This window comes from Galeopterus variegatus, unplaced genomic scaffold (assembly GCF_000696425.1).
Source record: "Galeopterus variegatus unplaced genomic scaffold, G_variegatus-3.0.2 Scaffold3486, whole genome shotgun sequence".
Classification (NCBI taxonomy): domain Eukaryota; kingdom Metazoa; phylum Chordata; class Mammalia; order Dermoptera; family Cynocephalidae; genus Galeopterus; species Galeopterus variegatus.
The window spans coordinates 178166-192234 of NW_007729597.1; the positions used below are offsets into that span (position 1 = coordinate 178166).

General features: G+C 43.6%; 2 protein-coding genes across 2 annotated transcripts in view; one reads left to right on the plus strand and one right to left on the minus strand.

The window, feature by feature from the left end:
* Window positions 1-1011, plus strand: part of TMEM252 (transmembrane protein 252) — a 5088-nt gene extending 4077 nt beyond the window's left edge. Inside the window, exon 2 of the mRNA XM_008585193.1 lies at window positions 636-1011. Within this exon, the coding sequence (XP_008583415.1) occupies window positions 636-1011 (376 nt within the window). The remainder of the gene's footprint in view (window positions 1-635) is intronic.
* A 7778-nt stretch (window positions 1012-8789) lies between these two features.
* Window positions 8790-14069, minus strand: part of PGM5 (phosphoglucomutase 5) — a gene marked incomplete at its 5' end in the record, with an annotated part of 40104 nt that continues 34824 nt past the window's right edge. Inside the window, one exon of the mRNA XM_008585192.1 lies at window positions 8790-9122. Within this exon, the coding sequence (XP_008583414.1) occupies window positions 9033-9122 (90 nt within the window). The remainder of the gene's footprint in view (window positions 9123-14069) is intronic.

The following is a 14069-nucleotide window of genomic DNA, read 5'->3' on the forward strand; positions in this document are numbered from 1 at the left end:
ACCTATTGGCACAGAAAGGGCTGCAGCTGAAATCTGCATAAAGTTGTCAGTTGAAATGGTGTGAGAAATGAGTATGTTTGCATGTTTTCTTTGAAACTAGCTGCTGAGACTTGAAAGGGTGATAGGAAAGAGAGAAGCATCTGGTATAGTTCAGAATCTGCACATAGTTGGGTTTTGTTCATTCTTTTGTTGGCCGTGAGGATCCCAGGCAGTGAGTGCCACTGAGTAGAAGATGATGTGTGTGAATAGAAACAAGGCTGTGAGTGGACTAAGCACTGGGTGGAGGGAAATTGCACAGTCAAAGCCCCCAGGTCCCCTGCTGCTGATAAGCGTCTCTCACTGAATGGCCCCGTGTCCATGAGTGAGTGAGCAAGAGAGAAGGAAGAGCATGGAATAACCAGCTGGAAAAAAATGTGACTAGAGGCTATAACCTATTGCTGATAAAGAGGTTCTTCTGGAAGAGCAGCACATTTTTTTAAAAACTGGTGATGCCAAGAAAGAAGTACATCTGCTTCAAAAATCAATGTTTCTTAGCAGTTTAACTTCACACAATGTGAGTTAGAGAGGCAGACATATGCCTCCTTGGCATGAACGCCTAAATAACACATGTATGTTCATGGTATTTTGTCCCCCAGGCCAGACTTTTACCCTCCAGCTTATGAGGAGAGCCTGGATGCCGAAAAACAGACCTGTCCTGCGGAGGGAGAGGCCTCTGACATCCCCCCACCTCTCTATACGGAGACTGACCTTGAATTCCAGGATGAAAATCACACCCACCCCAAGGCCCCACCATCGTATGAGGAGTCCATCGCCGACCTGGTGGCTGCAGCTGCATTGGAGGATGCTGAGAGGCAGAGCCCAGAGTGCCCAAGGCAGGGAAGGCTGACCTGCACACCTGACGTGCCCTCGCAGGAGGCAGCTGCTGGAAACAAAGGCAGAAGAGGGACGGTGGGAGGAAAAGCCATGCCTGAGACCCTGCCCGAGAACTCGCCAAGGGGATGCTGTGTGTGACAGCATGCAGTTCCACAGACGTGCTGAGCCGTGCAAGGGCAGGTGAGGCCCTGGAGGGTGTGGCCAGCACCAAGCGGACATTTCAGAGGATTCCCACTAGGGCCATCCCAGGCCAGCCTTGGCCCGCAAAGGCGGTGTTGTGCGAGATCTGCTCACACAGAGGCTTTCTGCTCTCGCTCAGCTCCCCTCCCATCACCTCAGCCCCAAACAGGGGGAACAGATGCTGCTTGTCGGGACAGCCACGTGCCTTCATGTGCGCCATTACCTAGTAATCACACAGGGAAGGTATGCTGGAAAGGGAGGTCATTGTTTAATATGTGGGTTGCTCAGTGTTTTGTTAGCTGGTTTCATAGCTGCCCCCAATTGGCCATACTGTCTGAGTGACACAGTGATCCACATGGCAGGACACCTGCCCTTGGAACCTATGAATGTTATTTTGTATTATTTTGTTTTAATTATGTGTATTTTCTATATGAAAAAAAGTGACTAATATTTGCTTTCAAAATGGTTCAAACACAAAATATTAAATGAGTTATTTTTTAAAGAGGTTCTCATACAAGCAGGTCTGATAAGATTTCTTATAGACTCAAATTGAATAGACAGAATACTTAAAATACACAGAATTCAAGAGGGAAAAGAATTTGTACTAGCCACGGATGGTATTAACATACAATTTGATATAGTTCTTGTCAGTTTTTAAAATATTTATATATAATTCAAAGAATCTCCCTGCAAATCTCTAGAATTTGAAAGATAAGAGACTTTAATGATGTACTTCACCACTAACAGGAAATTCTTTGTATCACAAGATAAAGATCTTGACTTTTGGACTTGATACATTTATTTTCAAACCTAATGTATCATCCTTAGCTTTCTTATATTTTACTGTATTTTTAATACAAGAGGGCAAGTCAGGTGGCAGGGTGGTGGAAACAGAGGCAGACTGATGCTTTTGAACTTGAGCAAGGATCTTCATCTCTCTGGGTCTCAGTTTCCTCCTCTACCAAGTGGGGCATTGACGCTGGCATTGATATTTTGTAGTTATGGAATGCCTTTTATATGGCCGGCTCTGTGCTGAACTTTTCATACATGTTAATTAGCCCTCATTCCATTTTTAAAAGATAGGTGCTATGATCATTCCCATTTTACAGAGGCATAAAACTGAGGCTTCGAGAAGTTAAGAAACCTGTCCAATAGCACATAGTGACTTCCAGGAGGGTGAAGAAAGGTCCTCGGACAAGAAAGTATCTATTTACTTCAAATTTCTGTGCTAGGCTAGCTTCATCTTACTGCCCTCCTTCTAGGGAGCAGTTTGGATTTCTCTCTGCTTCAGAAAATGGGCCCTAACAGAATGGACAGCCTCAGGTTTGCTGCAATATCTTAAAACTCTTGGTGAGACAGCAGAGGTTGCATTAGGGTTAATTAGGCTTCTCTTTTAGAATGCAAATAAGCCTGCCATGTTTTCTGCCTACAGGCTGGGCCTTCACCTCATCGTGTATGTCCCTTAACTTGATCATTATATTGATGATGAAGGATGGTTTCTAATGGGCGACAGCCTTGGTGAAAGGGCACAGGGAGGGCTTTGGACAGTTGGAGGGAAGGATGTAGATCTTTCAAGGAGGAAGAGGGTTGTCAAGATGGGATTTAGCCTCTGTGGCCTCCTCGTCCCCATCATTGCTAAATGCACAGATAAAGTATTTCCTGACAAATAAACAAAAAGCCACATAAAAGGAAATCCTGGTCCATGAATCATTCAATTGGGAATCTCTGATTTGAGTCCTTGATATCGAGGGCATAACTGGATGTGAAGGTCACTCATGGTTGTCCAATAGGAAGGTGATCATTTATTAACAATGCAATTTATTATTTCTCTCTAGTGACAGTTATTCTGAAGTTTTCCCTGGGGGTCTGAGCACATTAACTGAACTAAACAAGCAATACCATCAGGCTTTCATCCAGAGTTTGCATTTGTTGTAGAGAGATTTTCCAACTATAGGTAGGCAGGTGAAACAAATGTTAATTTTGGTTTACATAAGAAATTGTTTTAATCCCTTTACTGCAATGAATTTCGTACTTAAACTTTCTTTTTTGCCATTTTTTTTTNTCGATTTTTTTAGAAAACATATTACTCTGAATCAAGCATCAAGAACATGGGTATTATCCAAAACAAATCCTACATTTGCGAGGTCCAGCAATGAAAATCAATGGGCAAGTCGGACAAAAGTGTCCTACTGCAGTTACTAGTAATACACTGGTCGTCCCCTGGAGGATTCACTCATGGGAAATAGATATTGTATCTCCTCTTCCTCTCTGGTTTATGATGAAATGAATGGTGATGGATTGGGGACCATATTTCCATGAATGGTGGGGAGGGCACTTAGAATATGCAGAAGTGGAAAAGGGAAAGTCTCCACTGGAGAGAGTTTTTGGTCATTCCCTCCTCTCACGTGTGCACAGTAGGCTCACATGTCAATGGGGAAGGGAAGTTCAGAGGTAATGAATGTCCAGTAGTGTAATTCATAATGTCCCTTTGAGCAGCAAGTTTAAATAATCACCACCATGACCCCAGAAGATGAGGATGCCAAGGTCAGTTATAGAATAAATTATGCTGCATCTTTGCACACCTGAGGTGTACTGTGGTCATTTTCCACTCCTCCATGCAAAATCTCACAAGTGCTCTACTGACCTATCTATTCATCCTTCAGGATTCTTTTTTGTTTTTTAAAGATAACTGGGGATCTTAACCCTTGACTTGGTGTTGTCAGCACCACGCTCTCTGAAGTGAGCTAACTGGCCATCCCTATATAGGGATCTGAACCCATGGCCTTGGTGTTATCAGCACCGCACTCTGTCATCCACATGAAAGTAGCACAGCATCAAGATGAGTTAGTCTTTCTGCAAACCCAAACGTTAGGGAACACCAACTGTTGATTCAGAAAATAACCTGGGTGTTTCTTTTTGAAAAGAACCAATAGGCACTTATCGATTTTTTTAGAAAACATATTACTCTGAATCAAGCATCAAGAACATGGGTATTATCCAATACAAATCCTACATTTGCGAGGTCCAGCAATGAAAATCAATGGGCAAGTCGGACAAAAGTGTCCTACTGCAGTTATTAGTAATACACTGGTCGTCCCCTGGAGGATTCACTCATGGGAAATAGATATTGTATCTCCTCTTCCTCTCTGGTTTATGATGAAATGAATGGTGATGGATTGGGGACCATATTTCCATGAATGGTGGGGAGGGCACTTAGAATATGCAGAAGTGGAAAAGGGAAAGTCTCCACTGGAGAGAGTTTTTGGTCATTCCCTCCTCTCACGTGTGCACAGTAGGCTCACATGTCAATGGGGAAGGGAAGTTCAGAGGTAATGAATGTCCAGTAGTGTAATTCATAATGTCCCTTTGAGCAGCAAGTTTAAATAATCACCACCATGACCCCAGAAGATGAGGATGCCAAGGTCAGTTATAGAATAAATTATGCTGCATCTTTGCACACCTGAGGTGTACTGTGGTCATTTTCCACTCCTCCATGCAAAATCTCACAAGTGCTCTACTGACCTATCTATTCATCCTTCAGGATTCTTTTTTGTTTTTTAAAGATAACTGGGGATCTTAACCCTTGACTTGGTGTTGTCAGCACCACGCTCTCTGAAGTGAGCTAACTGGCCATCCCTATATAGGGATCTGAACCCATGGCCTTGGTGTTATCAGCACCGCACTCTCCCAAGTGAGCCATGGGCCAGACCTCAGCCTTCAAGATTCTACTTAAATATATTGTCTTTGGTGAGGCATTGTACCAGCTCGCCTACACCACAGGGCACATACTAGGAGCTAAAAGGCATGGGAAAATGGCAAGTACATGGCTTATAATCCATATCTTCACTGTGTTCTATAAAGGTCCATGACATCCTAGGCTGACTCAATAACAAGTATGTGAGTCAACTGCATGAGCTGTTTCTACTGATAAGGACTCCAGCTGTTTGGAGTGGAACAGGCATTCTGCTAAGCTCTGCTGCCTCAGATAATCTCTTGCTGTTTGTAACTGACGGAGGGCCAAAGACTGACTTATTGGCAGTTACATCATTTCCAAAGGCGCACAGTTTCTCAGACCCTTCTACACTCAGGGATGGAAATCTCCTCAAGGCAGGTGTCTGGGCTGTCAATGTCCACGTGTTTTGAGAGAATCTGGCACATGATCCAGCAATGGAATGGAGCATCCTGTTATTCTATCAGCAGTTCCCACAGGTGTTTTTCAAATTCCCCACACCCATGTCTTACACTGACTTACAGGTGGCCAATCAGAAGTCACCATACCATTGTCCCTGCCATGGCTCAGTGCAGCCAACTCTCAGCCCAACATGCCACCATGGGACCATGCATAAATCTGAGGCTTCCTGTGCAGAAAGCCTTCATGTCATGTCCAAGCCCTTCAGCCTATGATGTTATGCAGCACTGTGTGTCCTACAAACACTGTGGATGTGTGCTGTTCCTTGGATCAGTAAGATTTAATAAATAAGCTCATTTTAATAACAGCTGCCTAACCATTTTCAAGGGCAGCTAATAAACTTAAGAATCCTGGATGAGAAAACAATGTTTTGTTCTGGGAGACAGGCTGGCACCTGGCAGGATATGTAGCATCCTTTGTCCCCTCCCACTAAATGCCTCCCTGGCACATACACACACACATTTCCAAGCCCCCCAGGGTGGGTGGCAGTACTGCTCTGGTTGAGAGCCAATGCATTATGCATAGTGTTACTTCCCAATTTCTGGAGGCACATGGTATAGTGAGTGAAACCCTCAGTATATCACCAGAGTGACCCTGACAGTTGCCACCCTCCATCTATAGTCTTTTCTGTGATTGACTCTTCCAATGCATTATGCATAGTGTTACTTCCCAATTTCTGGAGGCACATGGTATAGTGAGTGAAACCCTCAGTATGTCACCAGAGTGACCCTGACAGTTGCCACCCTCCATCTATAGTCTTTTCTGTGATTGACTCTTTTGATTCCCATAAAATTCCTGAATGTCTCAAGTCATTTACTCCCAAAGGTGGGTTGCCGGAGCTCCATCTTTAAGAACATAAAGAACATTCTGTGGGGAAGACTGATTTCCTGTCTTTCACCTCTCCTGAGAATCAGGCAAGAGGACATACACATACAGTTCAGCGATAAACTTGGATTTTATGTAAGGCAGAAATAATACCTTCGGCAGCATGAATTTGAGCAGGTTCCAGAGAGAGGCTGTGTCCTAGAGCCACTGAAGGACCTTCCCTTTGGCAAAGTAGCTGAGAAAAAGCTCTGTAAAAATAGGTGGCTGTGCAGCTGCTGCTTTCCACGGTGGGACCCAAGCATTTGCTTCACCCGATATTTATGACATGGTGTCTGCTTCAATCCCACCCGTCCAAGCCAACCTCCACTGGACCCAAAGCAAGCCTCCTCTCCAGCCATCCTAGGTCTCAACGCCTAGTCTTTCCTCTTGCTACCTTTACTCTGTGAAATTATATACATGGTTACAAATCCCAAGAAACTCTACCATGCCTAGTGTCCCACCGTCCCTGAGTCAATCACTCCCCTCTCCGTATATTCTCACAGCACATTGCTTGTGCCTTTGCTGTAACATTTTTGTCCACCTGATTATCCATGTATGTTTGTCACAGCCTCCTGTTCCCAAATTATAAACTCATAAGAGCAGGAATAACATTTTATCCACCTCTCTGCTGCATCTAAAACAGGACTATGCCTGGAGTAGCTGCTCAAATGATGTTTGCTGAGTGAATGAATGAATAAATGTATCGATGGGTGAATGGGTGAATATATATTTACTCTACTGAATACACATAACTCCATATTGAAATAAAGAAACAGAATTTTTAAGTGAGGACTAATTTACATTTGAACTTAAAAGTTAGAGATGATTACAAGTTCAGCAACTTGAGAAAAAGTAAATATTTTCTTACCTAGAATTGATACACCTGAGAATGCATCTGATTGTCCTGACCAACACATCCATGATTAATTAATGAATGGCTGTCATGGGCCTCTGCGTAAGAAATGATGAGAACCAAAGCTGTAGGCAAATTTTATTTCATTGGTGATAAATGTCATACTGGTTCTTTAGAATCTCAGCTTGAAGCCACCTTCCTATTATTTTGAAATGAAGACAGTCGCAATGAAAGACTAGGTGCCAGTTTAGTTTCTGTTGACTCTCAAAGGCAGTTTTGAGCAATTCATTTTTTCTATTCCATTTATTTAATAGATTCCCTAAGTCATAATAATGAAAAACAGCCCTTGCAAGTATTCCGAAAAGCAGATTTTTCAGTATAGGTGATCACTACTGGAGTTTCTCAAATGGCAAAACAAATAAGCAAAAACCCATGATCCTTGAATAAAGTTGAAATAAAGAATTTCTTTTTTATTGGCTACTAAATGTCCTAGCAAGTTTCTGACAAGAGCATAGACAGAAAATGGAAACAAATGCTTTACTGGGAATGTTTCCTTGCTTGCACTAACCTTGGCTACAGCAACAATGCATTGCTTAAGAGTCAAAGTGCACCAGATGATCTCTGCAAATAACATGATCAGTGAGTGTGCCGTTCCCAAGGAAGCAAAGCAGATGCAAACAGGTCCCATGCACAGAGTGTTCTGGCTGAGGACAGATAAGGCTGCTAGAGCTACAATATCCTTTTCCCAGGCAAAGAAAGCCAGAGGTGACTCTCCTCTTCTCAGCAGGAGTCCCCACCAGCCTCTCCATCCCATCAGGCCCATAAGTGTATCACTAGTGATATTTTCCTCCAGCACCCACTTCATTTCCTACTTTTACAGTGTTTCATCCTCTCCTTTCACAGCCATTACAAGATCAGAACTGTGCCAAACAAGTGCATTAAAATAGGTCCTTACTGGGAAAGTCAGAAAGATGGTGTGACATGGTGGTATTCCTCTCCTTTCACAGCCATTACAAGATCAGAACTGTGTCCACACAAGTGCATTAAAATAGGTCCTTACTGGGAAAGTCAGAAAGATGGTGTGACATGGTGGTATTTTTGTCTTCTCAGGACAGATTTGTATAAACCCATGTATCGACCTATGTGATGTAATCAAGAAAGGGCCCCCCAAATTTTAAGCATTCATCTGCAGAGTCTTGTCAATAAACTCCTTCCCACCTGCACAATGGATGGCTGGATTTGAAGGAATGCAGCCAACTTAATAGCTAACATAATATTTACAAAATAAGAAAGGAAAAACACCCTTTGATATGCTTTGTTGGAAGCGTGCCATTGTGATCTGTAGAAAGTGTTAGATGTGAGAGAAGGTCGGGGATGGGATGGGGGGAGATTGGGCCATCAGGTGGTTGACAGGAGCAACACGGGCTATTAGCAGTTGTAAAACCTTTCCCCAGTATAGACCTGACGTAGGAGGAAAAGCTCAGTCCTCCTCCATGCTGGGGAGTGTCTTTTCTGCCTGCCCAGGTCTCCTGTGGCTTGGGATCAGCTTAATTCTGGCACTGCTCTCTCTTTCACTATTTCAGAACCTTTTCTCATGTGGTACCAATGATGCACAGATGCTACGATGAACAGTTTTCTGGCCCACTTACTCCTCTCAAAAGGGGAGGTTCCTTCATGTGATAAAACTTAATTCTGGCACTGCTCTCTCTTTCACTATTTCAGAACCTTTTCTCATGTGGTACCAATGATGCACAGATGCTATGATGAACAGTTTTCTGGCCCACTTACTCCTCTCAAAAGGGGAGGTTCCTTCATGTGATAAAATATAGATATCAACCAATAATGCAGCTTTAATAGACAACTAAAGACCAGACCCTGTTGCACTGGGAGGAACTGGAAAAAAACCAAAACAAAATGGGTTGTTTTCTTTTCCCACCCACCCCCTCCCCCCAACAGCAAAATATCTTTTGTTTTTTCCAAAGTCATAAGAGGCACAAACAGGTAGCAAGAAGGCTTTGGTGGAGCATCCCGCCGAGCACTCTCTTTGGCCCTGGTGAGTGATCTTTCCTCCGTTCAGGTGATGACGGTGGGTCCCCTCCGGCCAGTTCTCTCATGAATCTGGGATATTTTCAGCGCGATGGCTATGAGAGGGCTTAGCACTGCCTGGAAAAGGAGGAAGAAAGTCTGTGAACAACCATGTCCTGATCACAGGATGGGCCACTGTGATGGATTTCTATCATGAGCATCTGGATTCAAATTCCAATTTGCTGCTTACAGACAGAGTCCTCTCTGGACCTTTGTTTCTTCCTTCATCAAATGGAGTAGGCAGGGCAGGGCAGTAGGGGGAGAGCATGATCTCCAAAGTCTTAAAAAAATTATCTAAGATAGGAAAATGCACAACCCAACTACCAGAACACTGGAGCATTTCACGAACGGAGCAGTGTGAGTTGTGGAAGTTCAGAAAACCCGCAGTCTTCCTCTGCTACACACCCCTCCCCCCTGCAAGTTACATCTCCCACCCCCCACCACACACACATGCAACTTGAGGATAAAAGCTCATTCTCCATCTAAGACCATGTGTCTAAAGAATCTACAATCCCAGTGTTTCAGAGAAGACACACCAGTCCACTGGCGAATGCAACAGAATAACTTATCATTTCTTCCCATCATATGACGCTGTGGCTCGTGGGGTACCTCAGTGTTCCCTAGAAGGAGGTGAGGGTGGTTTAGAGGCCTAAGAAATAGATTCTTGGAAAGGTGGAGGCCATGAAGAGGAGTAACGATCATTTCTTGCTTATCATATCACAGGAGGGAAGCACTGGGTTCCAAAGTGTGGAGCACATACCATTCACGATTTTTTTTTCATGATGGTGCGTGGACATGGTTTTACTTACAAAACAGTGAGAAGGTTGATATATTTTCCATTCTTCCTCAATCCTGATTTTTTTCCAGAAGAAACTGTTCACTACCAATCTTTAACAACACAGTGCATACCTCGGGCGAGAGTTGCTTAGCTAGAAGGTAATGACTGTATGTTTTCATTGAGTTCATTTTTATGGTGCACTATCAGGTGGTATTGTTTTTTCCATGTTAAGCACTGATGTAAATTTTCTATACTAAATAAATAGATTGAAGTGAAAACAAAGTGAGTTCATTTAAAGTCAAATACTAATATAGAGATACTGATAGAAAAGAAGTTTGGGCAATACTAGGGTAAGGGAGGAAGACACAGGATTTCATAATTCAGGAAAACGGAGGCTGTATTCTGGGAGGCGGGAGGGGAATTCTGTTACTTGCAACCCTAACCTATTCCTATCAGACACAAGCATGAAGGAGTGGACACATTCCAAGTCAGACAACAAGAACACAGGCAAATATACAGGGTACGAGACAGCACAATAGTCCCATGTGTCCTGAGTGCAGGGTAGACCCAGAGGAGCCCTGAGAGATAAGTGAGCCAACCCTGTTTGCAGAAACCTAAATGCTAGGGGGAGGTGTCAGGATTTAACTCACTAGGCAAGGGGGGAGATTGAAGCGTTTTGAGAGGAAAGGTGACACTATCAGAGCTGTGCTTTGGAAAGATTGATCTGGCAGCAATTCCAGCCCTAAGTGTGTTAAATTATCCTACTCTGTGAAGATGATGAGGCAGAGGAGCTGGGATATGATCTTGGAAGCTAGAAGGGAGGTGAAAATCAAGAGCCATTTCTCAACCACACAAGCAAGCAGCACTTTCCTCCCCCTTCCACTTCCACAAGCTTGATTTATAAAAACAGAAGGGTTTCTTTTCCACTTAATAACCCGGCCGGTGCCCAGAAAAATTTCATATTGGCATATTTTGCCAGGACAGATTCCATGTGATGCCCAGATAGGGGCGTCTCGACTTTTTAGGAGCCAAGCACCCATTTTGCATACAAATGCGATTACTCGCTTTTGCTCCTCTTCCTGTCTTCTCTTCCCTCTTTCCTGCTCCTCCTTTGTTAGCTAGATAATCTTTCATTAACACCTATAAAAAAAATAAGACCAGGACAGGAAGAGTGAAATTAAAATCAATCAATTTAACTGAGGTCCTAGACGGTGAATGAAGAGAAACATATAATATCCTATTACTTTAAGAAAATACAGTGAAATTGACTTTGAAACAGAGAAATGAAAGGTTAAAACATTTTGTTTTACAACATTGTGAATTTTGAGATTAAGGATTTTCTACATCACATCTTTAAGTAGTGGTATCTGTTGGCAAAAGGGTAGGAGAGCATAGTTTTAACTGAGGCTGTAAATACAGGAGAAGTTTTCTTTACTGATCTCCACTTAATTCTGCAGGTTGACACGTGTTTTCCATTTCTGCTGTAAAACATCCTGACTCAGTCCGCAGCACACTGGATGTCTGTGCCCAATAGATCACTCTTAACATGCTCATCCCCTCTTGCCTTTAGCAGCTGAGTTGTGCTTATCACGAGTCATCCGTGTGTTCCTAAACAGGCTAATGCCTGTTGGACTCCTGACCGAGACTATGTGATCTAATTACATGTAAACCAATGGAATGTGAGTATAAACAGGAAGAGTTTTTCTCTTTGAAACTTAAGTTGAATGTGTTGGAAAAAATAGGTAATGGTGATGAAGTAATGCCCTCTTTTCTAAGAGCAGGACCAATGCCACTTAGGATAGACCCTCCATTGTGTGAGAGTTAGGCAGGAAAGTGGGGGTGGGATGGGAGGAGCTCCGCTAACTGCAAAATTAGCTCACGTACTGTTGGCTTGCTTGCATTGGCTAATACCTCTTGGTGTAGTGACTGGGCAACCGAGTTGCCGTGCTTGCAGCTTTAAAAACCGAGAACAAAGATGGTTCAGGGCCGCACCTTGAATTGGCTGGTGCAGTCCCGGCCACTGGAAATAAAAATCTTTTTCTCTTTTTTATATCAGTCTCCAAGGGTGATTTTCTCCTGATGCCTATAACATTGATTAGCTAGTCCTGTCAAATTAGATGTGGGTGAGACACCATAAGATATTGGGGAGTGATGGAGTTTAGATGTGTTGTCCCCTCCAAAACTGATGTGGAAATTTGATCTCCAATGTGGCAGTGTTGGAAACTGATTGAGTCATGGGGGCGGATCCCTCATGAATGGATTAATGCTCTCCCTGGGGGAGGGGGGTAGTGAGTGAGTTCTCGCTCTTAGTTCCCGCAAGAGCTGGTTGTTCATAGGACCCTGGCATCTTCTCTCTCTCTCTTGCTTCCTCTCACCATGTGATCTTCTTGTACCCGCCAGCTGCCTGCCACTTTCCACCATGAGTAGAAGCAGCCTGAGGCCCGTGCCAGATGCAGCTCTCCCAGAATCATAAGCCTAATAAACCTCTTTTCCTTATAAATTAGCCAGTCTCAGGTATTTCTGTTATAGCAACACAAAACAAACTAAAACAGGGAGAAATCAAAAAAGTATAGAAAAGTTGTGTCCTCAGGTTGCTTCACAATTGTCTTTAAGTTCCTGCTGTACAATAAAGGAATCAAAGACGGACATTATAGATGATGAAGTATGGGTGGGAATCTTTTGAGGGAAGAGAATAACAACACCAAACAGGACGCTCATATCCAAAGAAAAGGTCTTGGACCAAAATTAAGAGATTGGCAAATGAACGTACATTTATGTTCTATGCTAAAAATACAGTGGTCAAGATATGTATGCATTTAATGACCTCTTTCAACTCTCTTTCTGGATTAATGAACTAAGCACTTGCCCCTGGCCCTGATCACGTCAAAGAAGAGGGCTTCAGTGGTCATTATGCAAACTGAAGGGAAAGAAACACATTTTTGGAAACCGCACATGAGGAAGACCCTAAACAGCAGGACTCCCATCCTGAGCAGAGCCCCAGGCCGACCTGGCATGGAAGCCCTGGAGGCATCTGCCTCCAAGGAAACATGAGGGGCTTGGAAAGAAGCACATCAGTGATCAGGGCCATGGACTGAACATTAATGAGGTTCTTCCACCCATTTTCCAGGAACCATGGAGCTTGTTTAGACTTTGCATGATCCTAGGCGGTCCTGGGGAGAGGTCCCTAGAAATGCCCAAGATTAACTTTTTTGCCTGCCAGCGTAAGTTAATCTCCCACGTTTTAAGGGTAATAAGTAATTTTTTCTTCCCTGAGTGTATAAAGTAAATATATATGTGCTGGGATGAACGGCCACACCATGAGGGCAGAGACTTTGTCTTATTCAGGGCTTAGAAAAATGCCTGCTGCTTAGGAGATGCTTGGTACATACTTGTGGAGTAAATGAGTGATATGTCAGCTTGATGAAAAGATAGTGAGGCCCATAGAGGCTTTTGTGGACATTCATGTAGGGCATTCTGGACAGGTGGGAGGATCAGCAGTGCTGGATCTTTACTGTCATTTTGTTTTTAGAAATCACAGCTTTGATACAGGTAAATCTAAGACACTACTCTCATATCATCAACTGAGAGAGAGGTGGGGGGGAAGGAGTGAGAGAGGGAGAGAGAGATGGGGAGAAAGAGACGGGAAGAGAAAGAGAGGAATTTTCCTGATGCGACTGGAGAGACCCTAGGAAGGGGGAGGAGTTGAAAACCAGAAGCCTGAGGATGTGGAATTTCAGAGCTGGAACTGGAAGCACAGAGTTTGAAAAGCAGAGAGGAATGTGGGTGGGAAGATCTAGTTTGATGTCACAGACGGGGAGACTGAAGCCCAGGGAGGAGACATGACTGACCCAGGGTCACACATCTGCTTAGTGGCTGAGCTGGAATGAGAACAAAGACATGCCTCCTCTCATGCTCTCTCCATCATGCAATTCTGAACATAAGACCTGTGAGTGACAAGGAAACACAGAGAAGACAAAGTGAGCCTGAGACGAAGGGTGGGAGAAACAGCAGGATCTTCATCCCACTGCTCCAGACAAGTCCCATGTCCCACGAGGGCTCAGGCAGGACTGACCGGCCGTCCCTTACTGACCAAGAGCAGGTGGGCAGAGGCGAGAAGGGGTGTCCCCAGTTAGGTGGGTTATGTGACTATACTGGAAGTTCCAAAATGACTCTTTGTGAATAAAGGAAATAAATTAATAGACATTTTAATCAGTTATGTTAGAAATATAGCATCTTTTTTCCAATTC